The sequence below is a fragment of the Schistocerca nitens genome, chromosome 1 (genome assembly GCF_023898315.1).
Source record: "Schistocerca nitens isolate TAMUIC-IGC-003100 chromosome 1, iqSchNite1.1, whole genome shotgun sequence".
In the NCBI taxonomy this organism is placed as follows: Eukaryota; Metazoa; Arthropoda; class Insecta; order Orthoptera; family Acrididae; genus Schistocerca; species Schistocerca nitens.
The window spans coordinates 1,007,735,239-1,007,753,994 of NC_064614.1; the positions used below are offsets into that span (position 1 = coordinate 1,007,735,239).

Below are 18,756 nucleotides of genomic sequence, written 5' to 3' on the forward strand. Positions count from 1 at the left end.
CTCCCGACCTGGTACAGAAGCAAATAACCAGAGCCACTTCCTCATCCCCTCAAACCCAGAACCTCCCACAGAAGAACCACAAAAGTGCCCCACTTGTGACAGGATACTTTCCGGGACTGGATCAGATTCTGAATGTGGCTCTCCAGCAGGGATACGACTTCCTCAAATCCTGCCCTGAAATGAGATCCATCCTTCATTAAATCCTCCCCACTCCACCAAGAGTGTCTTTTGGCCGTCCACCTAACCTTCGTAACCTCTTAGTTCATCCCTATGAAATCCCCAAACCACCTTCCCTACCCTCTGGCTCCTACCCTTGTAACCGCCCCCGGTGTAAAACCTGTCCCATGCACCCTCCCACCACCACCTACTCCAGTCCTGTAACCCGGAAGGTGTACACGATCAAAGGCAGAGCCACGTGTGAAAGCACCCACGTGATCTATCAACTGACCTGCCTACACTGTGACGCATTCTATGTGGGAATGACCAGCAACAAACTGTCCATTCGCATGAATGGACACAGGCAGACAGTGTTTGTTGGTAATGAGGATCACCCTGTGGCTAAACATGCCTTGGTGCACGGCCAGCACATCTTGGCACAGTGTTACACTGTCCGGGTTATCTGGATACTTCCCACTAACACCAACCTATCCGAACTCCGGAGATGGGAACTTGCTCTTCAATATATCCTCTCTTCCCGTTATCTACCAGGCCTCAATCTCCGCTAATTTCAAGTTGCCGCCACTCATACCTCACCTGTCATTCAACAACATCTTTGCCTCTGCACTTCTGCCTCGACTGACATCTCTGCCCAAACTCTTTGTCTTTAAATATGTCTGCTTGTGTCTGTATATGTATGGATGGATATGTGTGTGTGTGCGCGAGTGTATACCCGTCCTTTTTTCCCCCTAAGGTAAGTCTTTCCGCTCCCGGGACTGGAATGACTCCTTACCCTCTCCCTTAAAACCCACATCCTTTCGTCTTTCCCTCTCCTTCCCTCTTTCCTGATGAGGCAACAGTTTGTTGCGAAAGCTTGAATTTTGTGTGTATATTTGTGTTTGTTTGTGTGTCTATCGACCTGCCAGCGCTTTTGTTTGGTCAGTCTCATCATCTTTCTTTTTAGATATATTTTTTCCACGTGGAATGTTTCCCTCTGTTTTATATATATATATATATATATATATATCTAAAAAGAAAGATGATGAGACTTACCAAACAAAAGCGCTGGCAGGTCGATAGACACACAAACAAACACAAATATACACACAAAATTCAAGCTTTCGCAACAAACTGTTGCCTCATCAGGAAAGAGGGAAGGAGAGGGAAAGACGAAAGGATGTGGGTTTTAAGGGAGAGGGTAAGGAGTCATTCCAATCCCGGGAGCGGAAAGACTTACCTTAGGGGGAAAAAAGGACAGGTATACACTCGCACACACACACACACATATATATATATATATATATATATATATATATATATATATATATATATATATATATATATACTGTGACTTACCAAATGAGAAAGCGCTGGTAGATAGACACAATAAGACACACACACACACACACACACACACACACACACACACACACACACGCACCCATCTGCACATATACACCCATCTGCACATATACAGAGACTGGCAGAAATGTGTAAATGCAACGAGGTTGGGCAGAGATGTCAGTCGAGGCGGAAGTACAGAGGCAAAGATGTTGTTGAATGACAGGTGATGTACGAGGGGCGGCAACTTGAAATTAGTGGAGGTTGAGGTCTGGTGGGTAACGGGAAGAGAGAATATATTGAAGGGCAAGTTCCCATCTCCGGAGTTCGGATAGGTTGGTGTCAGTGGGAAGTATCCAGATAACCCGGATGGTTTAACACTGTGCCAAGATGTGCTGGCCGTGCACCAAGGCATGTTTAGCCACAGGGTGATCCTCATTACCAACAAACACTGTCTGCCTGTGTCCATTCATGCGAATGGACAGTTTGTTGCTGGTCATTCCCACATAGAATGCATCACAGTGTAGGCAGGTCAGTTGGTAAATCACCTGGGTGCTTTCACATGTGGCTCTGCCTTTGATCGTGTACACCTTCCGGGTTACAGGACTGGAGTAGGTGGTGGTGGGAGGGTGCATGGGACAGGTTTTACACCGGGGGCGGTTACAAGGGTAGGAGCCACAGGGTAGGAAAGGTGGTATGGGGATTTCATAGGGATGTACCAAAAGGTTACGAAGCTTAGGTGGACAGCAGAAAGACACTCTTGGTGGACTGGGGAGGATTTCATGAAGGATGGATCTCATTTCAGGGCAGGATTTGAGGAAGTCGTATCCATGCTGGAGATCCACATTCAGAGTCTGATCCAGTCCCGGAAAGTATCCTGTCACAGGTGTGGCACTTTTGGGTTTCTTCTGTGGGATGTTCTGGGTTTGAGGGGATGAGGAAGTGGCTCTGGTTATTTGCTTCTGTACCAGGTCGGGAGGGTAGTTGCGGGCTGTGAAAGCTGTTTTCAGGTTATTGGTGTAATGGTTCAGGGATTCAGGACTGGAACAGATTCGTTTGCCACGAAGACCTAAGCTGTAGGGAAGGGACCGTTTGATATGGAATGGGTGGCAGCTGTCATAATGGAGGTACCGTTGCTTGTTGGTGGGTTTGATGTGGACTGATGTGTGAAGCTGGCCATTGGACAGATGGAGGTCAATGTCGACGAAAGTGGCATGGGATTTGGAGTAGGACCAGGTGAATCTGATGGAACCTAAGGAGTTGAGGTTGGAGAGGAAATTCTGGAGTTCTTCTTCATTGTGAGTCCAGATCATGAAGATGTCATAAATAAATCTGTACCAAACTTTGGGTTGGCAGGCCTGGGTAACCAAGAAGGCTTCCTCTAAGCGACAAATAAATAGGTTGGCGTACGAGGGGGCCATGCTGGTTCCCTTCCGATCACCTGCTACCCTACCTAAAACCTCTTTACTCATTACCTTAGCCAGCTTCATCCTAACTCACAACTTCTTCACTTTTGAAGGCCAGACATAACGACAATTAAAGGGAACAGCCATCTGTCCAATGGCCAGCTTCACACATCCATCCACATCAAACCCACCAACAAGAAACAGTACCTCCATTATGACAGCGAGCAAGTGTATACCTGTCCTCCCCCCCTAAGGTAAGTCTTTCCACTCCCGGGATTGGAATGACTCCTTACCCTGTCCCTTAAAACCCACATCCTTTCGTCTTTCCCTCTCCTTCCCTCTTTCCTGATGTAGCAACCTTGGGCTGCGAAAGCTTGAAATTTGTGTGCGAGTGTGTGTGTTTTTTATTGTGTCTATCCACCAGTATGGAGAAACTAAATGATTTCTTTCTCACCTCTTACTAATGACAGTATAAAACTCAACCCGATAGAACATTAAATCTTTGCATTACTTGAGCCATTTCTTGTTGGCCCTCACTAGCATGGATTCCAAAGTGCCATGCAGATTGAAACCTACCCCCCCCCCCCTCCCCCCCCCCTCTCTCTCTAGAACAATACACCTCTCCTTATAATTAAGCTGAACTGTGCAGCTTTATGGTCCTTTAACACAGCTGAACATGCAAAGTGACAAAAGTGCAACCAATGTATCACCTATGATGAGCGTAAAGTCTAAAAACAATCTTGGCATTGTTAGACTATTTTAGATAACTAAAGGGAGTATTTTGCTGTTCACTAATTTATATCTTGCATTTACCTGTTGTGTTCAATTAACTAATGAAAATATGCTATGCTGTACTAATGTAATGAATTTTAACTTAAAATGCTATGAAAAAAGTATTTTTCAATAAAATAAATTATGCCAAATAGTCATGAATTAGAGAATAATACACACTTTCTGCTTAAAAATGGACTGTGTTAATGGTTAGTCCACAGCAATACTGAAGTAGCATTACAGGAAAGACTACCATGAATGTATGCAAATTTAGCAATACGGGTAGATACTTAATGAAATCCAGTTAATAAATCATTCAGTACTGACTGCAACATACAATCAAATATTTCATTACTGAGTATCAGCAAAATGGAGGATTTATCCTTTACATAGCATTATGCATCTGTAACATGACATTTTTTGAAAAACATGCGGAAAACAACAGTGAAAAATCTTAAACACTGTGCACATGAAAGTATGTTCTTTCTTATACCCTTTCATTCAATTGGTGATATTCAGAAGTTAATGACAGCTTTTTAGTTGGCACCATCAGTTCAGTTAAGGTCTAAAAGTGGATACTGCTGTGTTTGTCTTTAACATTTGCCACGCAACAACTGTTTCTCCCTACTTCATGTGTCCTAAAACACAACATGGTGCTACATGTGTGCCCCATGGGTAGAGCAATTTTGTTTAGGAGATCTTTATCTTAAACAGAGGCCTATTAACATCTTACAGCATTGCCACTGGCTTATGCTCCATCATCACCCTTACTCTTTTTGTCCATTATTCACATTGCTGAATGGGGAAAACATTTTATGCTCTCTCTACAGACCATTTTCTTATCCTCCAGAAATAACTCCGTTAGATGTGAAGCTGCCCAAAGTTACCACAAACAGAACAAAATTGATGTTGTGTAGGAAATTAACTTTATTTGAATGGATGAATACATTGCAACTGTTATTGGAACTCAGCTCCACCTTATCAACTCAAAGATGTGATAGTATTTAGTAGTGCATTCTGTCCCTTGTAAATCGACCAAATCTTGTGTCATGGATTGCATCCTGACTTGTCTAGGCAAGCCATCTTCCCACTTAATAACTGAACAAGGGCAGGACTTCCACAGAAACCTAGTGTAGCTGCTTAGGAAACACTGCTGAATGAGTGGTGAACCAGTCTTGTGTACTTTCTCAAATGGGGGTAATTCTTCAGTTGTCTGTCCACTGATCTTAGCAGAAACATCTATTAAAGAGCAGCAGCCTGTAGGACTGAAAAAGCTTATTACATAAAATTAAGAGCAATATTTCAGTTAAGTTCAGACACTAGAATAGTGTTTCACAGGGAAGTGTGAACAGCTTCACTTTCTTTGCTGTTGCAGCAACAAAATATCATAAATGGCAATCACCCTTTGAAGTGCCAGGTGTATGTATGTGGTTTTATTATGGTTTTCTTCTTTCTCTAGACTCAGAATAACACATTCGTCAAAAGTAATTATCTACATGTTCAAGAAACTGACGAACATCAGATTTGATATGCTCCAGTGAGGAAAGTATCTGTGCAACAATCACTGAAAATTTAATTTACAGAAAATCAGTTGCCTTTTAAGGACGTCATTTTTAAGGTTGAGAGTGCTGAGATTTCTAAGTGTAATACGATGCACAGCTCACCCAGTTTCCATATCTGCGTAACTCTAAGGCGAGAATATTGAAGACGAAAAATTTTTGTACTTTCTTCATAACAAGAAACCGGGCATCTTACAAGTCATATTTTCTGTAATTTCAAAACTATTTCATGTGTATGCAGAAGTTATGGATAGTCATAGCCTTCTATAAAAATTCTGGATACAGTACCTCATGAGGAATTTTACATAGTATATTCTTACAGCAAATTACTCACATTGAGAACAGCAAGCTCTGCAAACTTTATCTATACTTTCTGCTACATTTTTAACATGAAAATTAGTTATTTGTTGGTACTACCTAATGGCTCCAAGTGAAGAAACTGTTCTATTTTCCCCTCAGGAAGTCCTCAGAGTTTGTATACCCTGAGAATTCAATGTTTTTGGTGTGGCGTTTGTAGTAATCCTCACAACTTTCAAGCAGATGGGGTGTGTAGCCATGCACTAAAATGCTTCTTCTGTTTCTATTCTCTGAGTGTTGCTTAGAGTATGTGGCTTTGTTGATGACAGAATTCTTGAGACCTCCTGTCTTATCATTCTGTTGACGTGTGCAGTTTTACAGTCTATTAACACAGCAGAACATGCAGAATGACAAAGGTCTATTAACTTATTGTTCTACAGGCGTGAAGCCAAAAAAACTACCCAAGCAGTCTAAATATTTAGTATAGGCCAATAATGAGACACACTATGTTGTTGTTGCCTAATATCTGTTGTGTTCAGTAAACTAACAAAAATAATGCTATTTAGTATACATTGTACTTACACAAATAAATTTGCAACTTATCGTGATAATGTTACAAACTTTTTTTAATACAATAAAGTATCCCAAAATTGTCACAAATTAGCAGGACAATATGCACGTTCATCTTCAAAATGGTCTATGTTCAGACCGCAATAATACTGAAGTAGCATTATAGGAAGGCCTACCCTGATAGTACGCAAATGTAGCAGCATGGGTAGATACATCACGAAATCCAATCGACAAATCATTGAGTGTCACAATTAACTCAATACAATTTACAGAACCAGAAAAAGCTGGACTCGCAAAGCGTGCATTTCTGCAAGATTTTCACCTTTGCAGCTACTGAGTACAGAATCAAGGTAATGACAAAACTAACGGGTGAGAAGTTATCTTGAGATTTCTTCACTGGTTGTCTGCCTATTAGTTACTTTCACGGAAGAAGTGAGAATCTTGTCTCTGGTAAGATTAGATCTCAAAAAAGTAACACAGTTGTTACCTTGAAGGGCAAACACTACCACTAAGCTAGCATACAACAATAGCAGACAGTGCTCCCTTGTTGATCCAAATGATGGTTAAGACAGAGTATTTGGGATGTAGAGGATGAAGGACGCTGCAGTTTCTGTTGCAATGAGAATCCTGGATTCAAAATTATAGATCTGTTACCCGTATATCATCCCTTAAATGAGAATTATTCAGATATTTAATCTAAATGATAAGAAAATATCGAGTGAATTCACCAGGATGATTTTGAACCACTCCAGGAAGTTGTCACAGTTTCCAATTCGCCATTAGACTAGTGACAGGTAGAATACATTTTCTGAGACAATGTGTTTCTTGAGGTTTCTTGAGTTAGCTTACAATGGGGAAGATTGCAGTTCAAAGATTCAAAGGTGTCAGCTGCTACTGTATTGACTGGAAGCAGAAATATTTAGTATAGGCCAATAATTTTTATTCGCATTTGTGTAACAATGATTTGGATCTAAAGTGTAGTTATAAATAATATGCAGAAGCACTGACTGCAACCCAGGCACCATAAATAGAGAGCAGGGGGAAATATTTTGGTGGCTTTCCTCTTTAGTAGCTGTTGCAGCTATTTTTGTTATTCTGCATTAAGCAAACTGAAAACAAACTCTTTCTTACTGGAAGCGATTTTTTTTCCTTAGTGTCACTAGACACTTAACATTATGAGTGAATAACATTCACTTAATATTACGTACTTGAAAACAGTTTTCCTTATGGATTCTTACACTGGCACCACCTCTTAACACACAACAACACAAATTCAAAGGCAACATATGACGAAAAAGTTGCACTTAACAGCTGCAAAGTAAACTAAGCAGGTGAATGATAGCAGTTTAAGTTTGATTTCAGTCACTCTTAACATGAAAGGGGGAAGAGTTATGATGAGAATGAGAAAAAAGGAACAATAAGTAAAAACTGGAAATTTGTGGTTAAGTTCCTATGGGACGAAACTGCTGAAGTCATCTGTCCTTAGGCGCCTCAGACCGTGCGGTCGAAACAATAAGTGCTGACAGTAATTCTCGAATATGCTGTTCTAAAGTAAAACTGTCATTCATTCTATGAAAACCAAAGGCATGAAAAGTATAGTTGTTCGTAATGATTACAATATAACTGCTGACTAAGCTTTGCAAATAAAAGCAAGAAGCTCCTGATGAATGAGATTTTCAATTTTCAGACGACTTAAGACATAGAGGAACCAAAATGACAAGAAGGTACCCTAGGTGAGTGTGGGAGAAAATTTCTATGTAAAACCTTGCCGTTGGTGCATCCAGATCATAGTTTACTTCCCGGTTGCTTCACCTAACGACGCCTTACAAGACCCCATATCTAGATTTCTTTTTCTGCCTTCTATATGTAAAGTTTCAAGTGTCGCATGAAAAAGAGGACCAAAGTGTCCGCTAGTGATATTTAATTACTGTAATAAGATTGCTTATAAATAAAGGAAGAAGCAGCCTTCACCTTTTTTCTGTGCGCAGCGAGGAGAAGCTTTGCTGTTTTGCACTATCATTCTCATTCCAGCTACCACAGTGTAAGCATCAATAGATTAGTCTCTTGTCAACAAATAATATACTGAATTCACTGCATGTTTACTTGTTCTACTTTTTTCAAAGCCAGACGATATCATTGTATGTTAATGCTATGTAATTAGCAAATTTTTTTAAATGAAAGGTGATACATAATTTTTACGAGACACTTGTTAGCCATTGGCATTATATGACATGCTAACTTATCAGATCATTTTATTTTGTTTGTGCTATCAACATGCAGTCTCTCAAAAGTCCAACACTAAATTAACCATACAGCACAACATGATTGACTTATTGCTTTATGCATATACTTTTCAAAAGTACAACAGTCCACATCTTTATCTTTGTGAATCTTTCCACTGAAAGTCTAAGGTAAACTACAATGATAAATATCAGCAATTTTTGTGAGTAATATTCTTCATGGAGCAAAGCTTTTCAAGAAAATTAAGTGGCTGACCCAGAGGAGGACAAAGTAATTACAACCTGTATTCCGTATCTCCCTTCCATCTTTCCCCTTAAAGGTCAACTCACAGCCTCTAGGCCGTCACAACATTCATATTTGTATGCTGGCCTAGAAGTTAACATTTGCCCTTCAAGATGAACACAGTGCTGGTTTTCAGCTCTAATCCTGATGGAGACAAGATTTTTTTTACCTCTTCTGCGATAGAGTCACTAATAGGCAGATCGACAATCAGTAGAGAAATATTAAGAAAACTTCTCCCCATTAGCTTTGTTGCTACCTTGATTCCGTGTCCTGTAGACACTAAGGTGCAAAATTTGCAGAATTGCACACATACTGATGCCTGCTTTCCGTGATTCTGTCGATTTCACCGACTTACTTATGACACGAATAATTTGTTAACTGTATTTTGTTATGTACTTATCAGTAAAGCTACATTTGCATATTTTCATGGTAGGCCTTTGTATAAAGTTACTTTAGTATTACTGTGGATCGAACGTAGACACAGACCATTTTGCAGATGAAAGTATGTGTTGTCCAGTTAATCTGTGACAATTTGGGATACTTTGTTGTATTAAAAAAGATTTTTCATAACATTATCACGGTAGGTTCTAATTCATTTGTATTAGTACAGTGTGTACTAAACTGTATTTTTCTGTTGGTTTGCTGAACACAACAGATAAACATAAGATAAAATTTAGCCATTAAGATAAATTTTAGTCAACGGCAATATAGTCTCTTATCATCTAAAATAGTTGGACAGTGCTCTGACTGTTTTTCCACTTCATGCCTGTAGAGTAATATGTTGGTAGAATCTTATCACCTTGCCTACTGCGCTATGTTAACAGACTGTAAAGCTGCGCAGTTCAGCATAATGATAGGCGGAGGTCTCCAAAATTCTGTCACCAACTGAGTCAAACACTATAAGGCGCACTCAGAGAACTGAAAACAGAAGAGGCGCTTGAGTGCATGGTTACACATCTCATCTGCTTTAAGGTTGTGAGGATTACTATAAACTCTACATCAAAAACACTGAATTCTCTGGGTATACAAACTCTCAGGATTTTCTGAGGAAATAACAGAACAATGTACTAAATTAAATCTTCACTGATTATTGCACAGATACTTTCCTCACCGGAGCAAGGCAAAGCAGATATTTCAGTCAATTTCTTGAACATGCAGATCATTACTTTTGAGTAATGTGTTATTCTGAGGCTAGAGGGGGGGGAAAAACATAATAAAACCACAGACATACAGCTAGCACTTGAAAGGGTGATTTCCATTTATGATATTCTGTTGCTGCAAGAGCAAAGAAAGTGAAGCTGTTCACACTTCCCTGTGGAGCACAATTCTAGAGTCTGAACTTAACTGAAATATTGCTCTTAATTTTATGTAATAAGCTTTTTCAGTCCTACAGGATGCTGCTTGTACATGGAAGACTCTTTAATGGATGTTTCTGCTAAGATCAGTGGACAGACAACTGAAGAATTACCGAATTTGAGAAAGTACACAAGATTGGTTCACCACTCATTCAGCAGTGTTTCCTAAGCAGCTACACTAGGTTTCTGTGGAAACCCTGCCTTTGTTCAGTTATTAAGTGGGAAGATGGCTTGCCTAGACAAGTCAGGATGCAATCCATGACACAAGATTTGGTAAATTTACAAGGGACAGACTGCAGTACTAAATACTATCACATCTTCGAGTTGACAAGGTGGAGTCTAGTTCCAATAACAGTTGCAATGTATTCATCCATTCAAATAAAGTTAATTTCCTACATAGCATCAATTTTGTGCTGCTTGTGGTAACTTTGAACAGCTTCACATCTAACGACTATTTCTGGAGGATAAGAAAACGGTCTTAGAGTAAAGCATAAAATGTTTTCCCCATTCAGCAATGAGAATAATGGACAAAAAGAGTAAAGTTGATGGAGCATAAGCCAGTGGCAATGCTCAAAAATGTAAATTGACCTTTGTTTAATATACAGATCTCCTCAGCGAAATTGCTCCACCCCTGAGGCACACATGTACAGCAATGCGTGTGTGTGTGTGTGTGTGTGTGTGTGTGTGTGTGTGTGTGTAAGACAAAAAGTTAATTGTTATCTTTTAGGACACATTAAGTATAATGTTGATTGCCTGCGAGTAGAGAGGGACAATTTTTGTGTGGTAAGTGTTTACAGCCAACATAGTGCATCCACATTTAGACCTTTTCTTCTGAGACTTTCCCTCACTGAAGAGGCTGAAGATTCAGTAAATGAGCATATGGAGTGTCTCTCTAAGATAAATGCGAAGGATTGTCTTATAGATTTCAAGTTGAGTTCTGAATTTGCTCTAACTTTTTTTTTTTTTTTTTTTTTTTTTTTTTTTTGGGATTCATTATTGAAGCACTTTATTCAATTTTCAATATTTTCTTAGGAACTGTGTCTCAGGAAAGTTGAAGAGGCATAACTGACGTGATTGTGCCAACTAAAAAGCTGTAATGAACTTCTGAATTTCACCAACTGAATGTGAGAACATACCTTCATGCACACAGTGTTTAATATTTTTGTTGTTATATAATCAATATTTTGCACTTTAAGTGCTAAAATTTTTAAGTGTTCTATTTTGAAAAATGTATGGAAAACTTCATCCTATAGATGCTTATGCTATGTAAAGGGCAAAAACTCTTCCATTTTGCTGATAAACAGTAACGACATTATTGATTTTATGTTGCTAACTAGGTGATGTGTGGGATTGAGAAAAGTAAAGCAATGAACATCTTGAAGTTTCTTTTGAATAATACATTGCTTTCCTACACATGGTTCTATGGATTGCTACACTAGTTTCTTCATTTCTATAGTGCTCATTATCATTATATTGCGTTGTAAAGCAATGAGTCACTCATATGAAACAGCATTCTGTATAAAAATACTAGCACTGAATCAGTGGACCATTTAGATAATTAAATACTTCATACTCAACAGTCCTGATGAGCTTTCCAAATGATTCGGATAAACCAGCAGTCACAGGAACAGTAGTATATTCTGAATGAGTTTCACCCAAGTTGAGTAGCTGTACAGGTAATGCCTCATAATTTCTGCAATGAGAAAGAAAGAAAATTTGTAGTGTAACTCAACATGTTTACTGTATGGAATAAACTGAAACTATTTCTGCAATGAGAAAGAAAGAAAATTTGTAGTGTAACTCAACATGTTTACTGTATGGAATAAACTGAAACTAAATTAAATAGAGAGACAATTAATTGGCAGCACTCACAAGTACGGACAAAAAATTGTGATACAGCAAACAGCTTTAAGATGCAGTAGGTCCAACAGTCAAAATCAATGAAAGGAAGGAAAGAATGTTAGGAAATACAATTCAAAATAGACAAGCCACTCTATGCCTTTGCTCTGGGAATATTGAGGACAGAACGAGAAAGAAATAACAGAGTTCCCCCCCCCTCCTCTCTCTCTCTCTCTCTCTCTCTCTCTCTCTCTCTCTCTCTCTCTCTCTACTTGTTGATGAATATCTTAACGAAAAATGTGAATTGTAATTATATAACAACAAATGCCAGATAATGCATATGAACTAGAGTAAGAACCCGATCATTATAAATTCCATGTAGTAATACCACTATTTCCAAAATACAGTGGAAACCCTCCCCCCTCCATAAAAAAAGGGCGGGGGGGGGGGGGGGGGGGAATGTAAAGTGTGGGAAATAATGTTTTAAGCATTAAAAGTTACATTTTTGTACTTTACGTGAGATATTTACACAGTAGGCATCAAAATATTTGTCAATGACTTTTTTTGTATCTAATAATATGTATCAAATGGCTCTGAGCACTATGGGACTTAACTACTGAGGTCATCAGTCCCCCAGAACTTAGAACTACTTAAAACTAACTAACCTAAGGACATCACACACATCCATGCCCGAGGCAGGATTCGAACCTGCGACCGTAGCGGTCACGCGGTTCCAAACTGACGCGCTTAGAACCGCACGGCCACACCGGCCGGCAATAATATGTATCATCTAATAAAAACTGTCGATATAACTGGAAATGGTAACTGTATGGGAAGTAGGAACATTTGACTTAATTTAATATATCACAATCAATGTTTTTGGAAAGTCTGCAATTGTCATTGCATACGTAAATGATGAAATATTGCACCAGTTATGTATTTTTTCATGCTTCTTGTTCTACTCTTTCGAGAATTTATTCATGTTAACAAGTTCAAATATTTTCATACGTATTTTGTATAGTGTTTACATACATGTTGTTCTGTGCGAGCTGTGTTGTAATCGTCTTTTTCAGGTTATCAGGTACTGTGCCTCCTGGATTATGTAGGAAACCGCGCACATCCAAACTATCACTCACAAAAAACAGTTACGTAAATATTTCCACTTGACAACAAGAATAAATACTCTGAACAAGCATTGCTAAGCATGAAAAAATATGCAATTGGTGCTGTGTTTAAATGAAAAACATTTGCCACAAAGTGAGCAAATTTGTCAAATAGTGCTATAAGTGACTAAACAACAAGACACACTAAATGTGTTTCGAATAAAACAAATTAAGATGATAACATCCATCACAAAGACGTGCATGCACAGTAGAGACAGTTTGGAAATAGTTGTAATTTGTCATGATACCTTCATTCGAACAAACCTACTTACTCCCATCAGCCACCACGCTGAATAGCACTTGGCAGAGGCAGGAGATGAAGTAGAAAATGTTCAGACTTAACCCGTGTACCAGTTCCGATCAACTGAGTAGAGAGCCTTGGTGTCAAGAAAGTTAACACTAGAACCGTCAGAGCGATCAAAATGACCGCAACAGGTTTTCAAAATGTTATTTTGTCTGCAGTTTTGTCTTATTGCAATGAGCTTCAGTAACTTTTCCATATTAAAGAGAATCACCCGTAGTAGATATATTTATTTTTTGAGAAATGGTTAGGACGCTGTTAACAAGTATACCTAGAACCGTGAGAGCAGTCATTTTGCCTGCTGTATCGATTATTGTAATAAAATGTCTTACAACATGTCCTCCTCTTCTGGAGGAGATTAAATCTGTTAACAGTCAGTCTCTAAACAGCAATAATAAGCACAATAATGAAACTCTTAATTTACTTATGTCCACTGTTTGTCTCTGCATCTCCAGTCATATTGTAATTCGTTGGCTTGTAGCAACATAGTAATAGTGGCTCGCAGACCTCTGCTGCTTACCGATTTAGAATTGTTCGCTCTCTTACACAATATTGAGTGCATGGCGTCTGTTTACTGATGAATCAATACTGAAAGACATAAAACACTGTATGAAAAATGAGGCAAAACGTGTTCTATGAAATGAATTGTGGAGTCTAAGTTTGGAAAAACAAGAGGCTTTCGAGAAATTCTAAGATTTTTGCAGTTCGACATTTGAAGACAGATAAATTTTTCTTCAGTATTAAAAGTTTGGGACAAATTCACTGAAATAGCCATCTGACCTATATCCCAGGTGAAAATTTGACTGCTGATAAACAGCTCTTTCCAAACAAAACAAGGTGTCCATTTTTACAGTATATGCCAAACAAACCAAACAAATTTGGCAAAAAAGTTTTACTTCTTGTCGACACTGACTCAAATTTTCTGTGCAATGGGTTCCCTTATTCAGGAAAAGACGACCACTGATCACATGACCAGACTCTTTTCTTAAAGTGCAGTAATAAAGCTGACGGAGCTGTTTCAGAAGAAGAGGCAAAACATGACTACGGACAATTTTTTTTTTATAACAGTGAGACTGGGCGAAAAGTTGAGAACTAATGGTAATAGCATTGTTGGAACAATTAGACAATCAAGAAGAGGATACCCCAAGGCAGTGAAGTTTATAAGGGCTAATCTTTATGACAGATCTTTTCAAATATTCCAGTGGCACTCTTACTGTATCTCAAGGCAAAAGAAACAAGGATATGCTTTTACATAGCACTTTGCATTGAGAAGTTGAACTTCAGACTGGTCTGGAAGGAACTCTGGAAACGATAGATTTCTACAACAATACAAAATAAGGTGTAGATGTGGTGGATCAAATGACAAGAAAATACACTGTTCGAGCTGGTACTCATAGATAGCTAGTTCATGTCTTTTATAATATTCTTGACTTGGCAGCTACCAATTTAGGAATCATTCTCAAGAAAGTAACAGTGATGAAGATCATTCATCAAAATTATATCCTGAAGCTAGCAGAAGAGCATCATATGGGGTACATGGACTCGAAAAGTAACTTGGTGGAAACAGAAGCTGAATCTGGAAACTATGCAGAAGGAAATAAAATGAGGAGACAATGTCAAATGAAGAAGTGTAGAGATAAGACAAGTTATACCTGCAAAAAGTGCAAATGGCAAGTGTGTGGCTCTTTTTCGAAGGACATAACTAAGGACGTGGTATGTAGTTCCTGCTACTAAATATATGTAATTCACATCAGTGAGTGCAAATACATTGAAGAAAAAGTCGGGCAATGTTTTACAAATATGTTGTGGTATGTGGATTTGGCAAACAGATTTCATGGCTATAAGTGCACTACATAAAATATTACAGTAATTAATTTTATAATAATGAGTACACAATAAATACACCAGCTTTAAAGAAGAATTTGAACTAAAAACTGTGTGTGTTAATTAGATAACATGTTTCAAAAACTCATTCTTGTTTGTAATAAATGGGAAAAAGATTAAATTTGAGAAAAATTATATAATTAGTCTCATTTTAGTTTTATAAACCTAAAATACATATTTGAAATGATGATAATGAGGACAAAAATAATAATTTTCATATAGCGGTCAAAATGACCGCATCAGCGGTTCTAGGTAAACAATACATTCCGGCAGTTCTAGTGTTAACCATGTACCATTTGTAACCACTACTTTATGGCCATTGCCATGCCATCGTAATTTAATGTCAATTATGTCAGATCTTGTCCCATGAACATTTTTTCATAAAGCATAAATCACAGGAAGGTATTAAATATGTTAATGCAAAATTGGGTGTGCATTAACACTGTTAACAAAGAAATTTGAGAGGGACGTTAAAAAATGTCGTAAACAGGGGGAAATCATTAATTCTGGGAAAGTAAAAGTGGGGTTATAATTTCTCATTCCTTTAACACTTTTTTATGTTCTACTGTACAAAGAAGCCCTTCTTTCCACACACTCTTGTTTCTGTGGTTGTTGGTATTTGCCCTTACATTTGCCACTTCATAAGTAGAACAAAACATTCCTGTTAAATGTAGAAAACTGTACTTTGCATTACTTTCATAGAAGTTAATACCCCAAGAAACAGTTTAAATAAGCATTGCACACAATTAATATGCTATATTCCACAATTAATGAAACAACAGCTGTAAAAATATTTCATGTATAGTTATGTTAGTGATACATTTTATTCATGTTACAGACAAAATGGTAACAGATTTAGAAAACTGATAGACGTGTTGGGAGGATTTTAGGAAGGTACGGTGAATCTTTTAGAGAAATCACATACAGGGCACTGTTGTTGTTGTGGTCTTCAGTCCTGAGACTGGTTTGATGCAGCTCTCCATGCTACTCTATCCTGTGCAAGCTTCTTCATCTCCCAGTACCTACTGCAACCTACATCCTTCTGCTTGGTGTATTCATCTCTTGGTCTCCCTCTACGATTTTTACCCTCCACGCTGCCCTCCAATACTAAATTGGTGATACCTTGATGCCTCAGAACATGTCCTACCAACCGATCCCTTCTTCTAGTCAAGTTGTGCCACAAACTTCTCTTCTCCCCAATCCTATTCAACACCTGCTCATTAGTTATGTGATCTACCCATCTAATCTTCAGCATTCTTCTGTAGCACCACATTTCGAAAGCTTCTATTCTCTTCTTGTCCAAACTATTTATCGTCCATGTTTCACTTCCATACATGGCTACACTCCATACAAATACTTTCAGAAATGACTTCCTGACACTTAAATCTATACTCGATGTTAACAAATTTCTCTTCTTCAGAAACGCTTTCCTTGCCATTGCCAGTCTACATTTCACATCCTCTTTACTTTGACCATCATTGGTTATTTTGCTCCCCAAATAGCAAAACTCCTTTACTACTTTAAGTGTCTCATTTCCTAATCTAATTCCCTCAGCATCACCCGACTTAATTCGACTACATTCCATTATCCTAGTTTTGCTTTTGTTGATGTTCATGTTATATCCTCCTTTCAAGACACTATCCATTCCATTCAACTGCTCTTCTAAGTCCTTTGCTGTCTCTGACAGAATTACAATGTCATCGGCGAACCTCAAAATTTTTATTTCTTCTCCAGGGATTTTAATACCTACTCCAAATTTTTCTTTTGCTTTCTTCACTGCTTGCTCAATATACAGATTGAATAACATCGGGGAGAGGCTACAACCCTGTCTCACTCCCTTCCCAACCACTGCTTCCCTTTCATGTCCCTTGACTCTTATAACTGCCATTTGGTTTCTATACAAATTGTAAATAGCCTTTCGCTCCCTATATTTTACCCCTGCCACCTTCAGAATTTGAAAGAAAGTATTCCAGTCAACATTGTCAAAAGCTTTCTCTAAGTCTACAAATGCTAGAAACGTAGGTTTGCCTTTCCTTAATCTAGCTTCTAAGATAAGCCGTAGGGCACTAGTACGACATATTCTGGAATACTGATCCAGTGTTTGGAGCTTTTATATTGAGCAGACTTGACAGCATATAATTAAATACCTCCGAGATATGCTGTTAGGAGCATAACATGATGGAAAGGCTCACTAGATAGTTTAACAGACACACTCAAGAAATTTAAATGGGAATCTTTTGAAGAAAAGCGGCATTTTTCTCATGGAACTAAGAGAAAAAGTATTTCATGCAGAGCCTGCAGCCATCCTGCTGTCTTCATTATAAATCTCAAATATGGACCATGAGAATAAGATATGAGAGGTTAGGGATACCTGTACACACACATTTTCACTCCTCCTATAGATTAGTGGAACAGGATTGAGTAAGGAGAACAATGATACAAAATCACTCTTCATCATGGACTGCCAAATGACTTCCAGAATATCTATGTAGGTGCAGAATTAAAACAGGGTTCTTGAACAAGAGTCAAGAATCTTAATCACTGTGTTGCTTCACGCAGTTGAAAACTGTATGAACATAAAAATGTAAATGGGCCAGATAAGCTGTGAATGGTGTACTTCTAGTACTGTACAGAGTTACATATAAATACAACATGAAGACATATGTACACGAATACAGTTTACTGTGTAAAAATGGACCAAGTTATCCCATCATGTCTTACGAATGCTCAACAGGGAATAAATAAGGCAGTGTGAAAGCCGGTCCAATTGAAAAACCCTCTGCTGAGCACATTGGACAATATGACAAATGGGTACACTGACCAATACCTGCTGGAAATACGCACTTCCATAACATTTTAGGACTTAGAATGAGTTGGATGATGATCTGGTCACTAGATGTGTTTGGTGACTGTAAGATATGGCTCCAGACATCAGGGTGTCTCTAGCTGATCTTTTATGTCTTTTCTTGATGCACTCCTTTGCAAATGGGGTGAATGGTGATGAGGTGTCAAAGGCACCCTTGAAACCCATACCCGTTGAAGCAATCCAGGGTTAAACTGTATGCTGCTACCATCTGGAATGATGACAATGAGTATGTAAACATTTGAAAGGCCATCAGCACCATCTCCTGTACAAAGCTTAAATTTCAAGTCTCAGTTTACGACTTCTTCAAGAGGACCATCTAGCCACTCGTGGTTTTAAATCCTCCGAATTTGGTTTTACATTGTTTCCCTAACCTCTGTTCAGTTTGACAACAAAATCATGGTATGTTTCCTTCTTTATTAATCTTTAAATGAATTAGAACTCTATCTGCAGTGATAATGTCAATAAGTAATTTAAACATCAACCTGCATTCTTTTTTCCAATAACTCTTGAGACTAGCTCTATCACTGCTTATTGAAAAGCAATTGAATATGGAACTCCCACACAGAATGACTCTCCAGTTATTTCTATAAAGTATCACTGAAAATTTGCAGTTGTTCGATGAAATTAAAAAAAGAAATCCTACTGATTGATTACGAACTATCAAAACCAGCAATTTGTTTGGATTTACTAAAGAGGCACAACACTCAAATAGCTGTTCATAAATA

The 18,756-nt window shown here is 38.3% G+C and overlaps 1 protein-coding gene across 1 annotated transcript in view; it reads right to left on the reverse strand.

The window, feature by feature from the left end:
• The window catches only part of LOC126195527 (BRISC complex subunit FAM175B-like), a 121,533-nt gene that overhangs the window by 21,709 nt on the left and 81,068 nt on the right, over window positions 1–18,756 (reverse strand). The window contains exon 5 of the mRNA XM_049934157.1: window positions 11,552–11,671. Within this exon, the coding sequence (XP_049790114.1) occupies window positions 11,552–11,671 (120 nt within the window). The remainder of the gene's footprint in view (window positions 1–11,551; window positions 11,672–18,756) is intronic.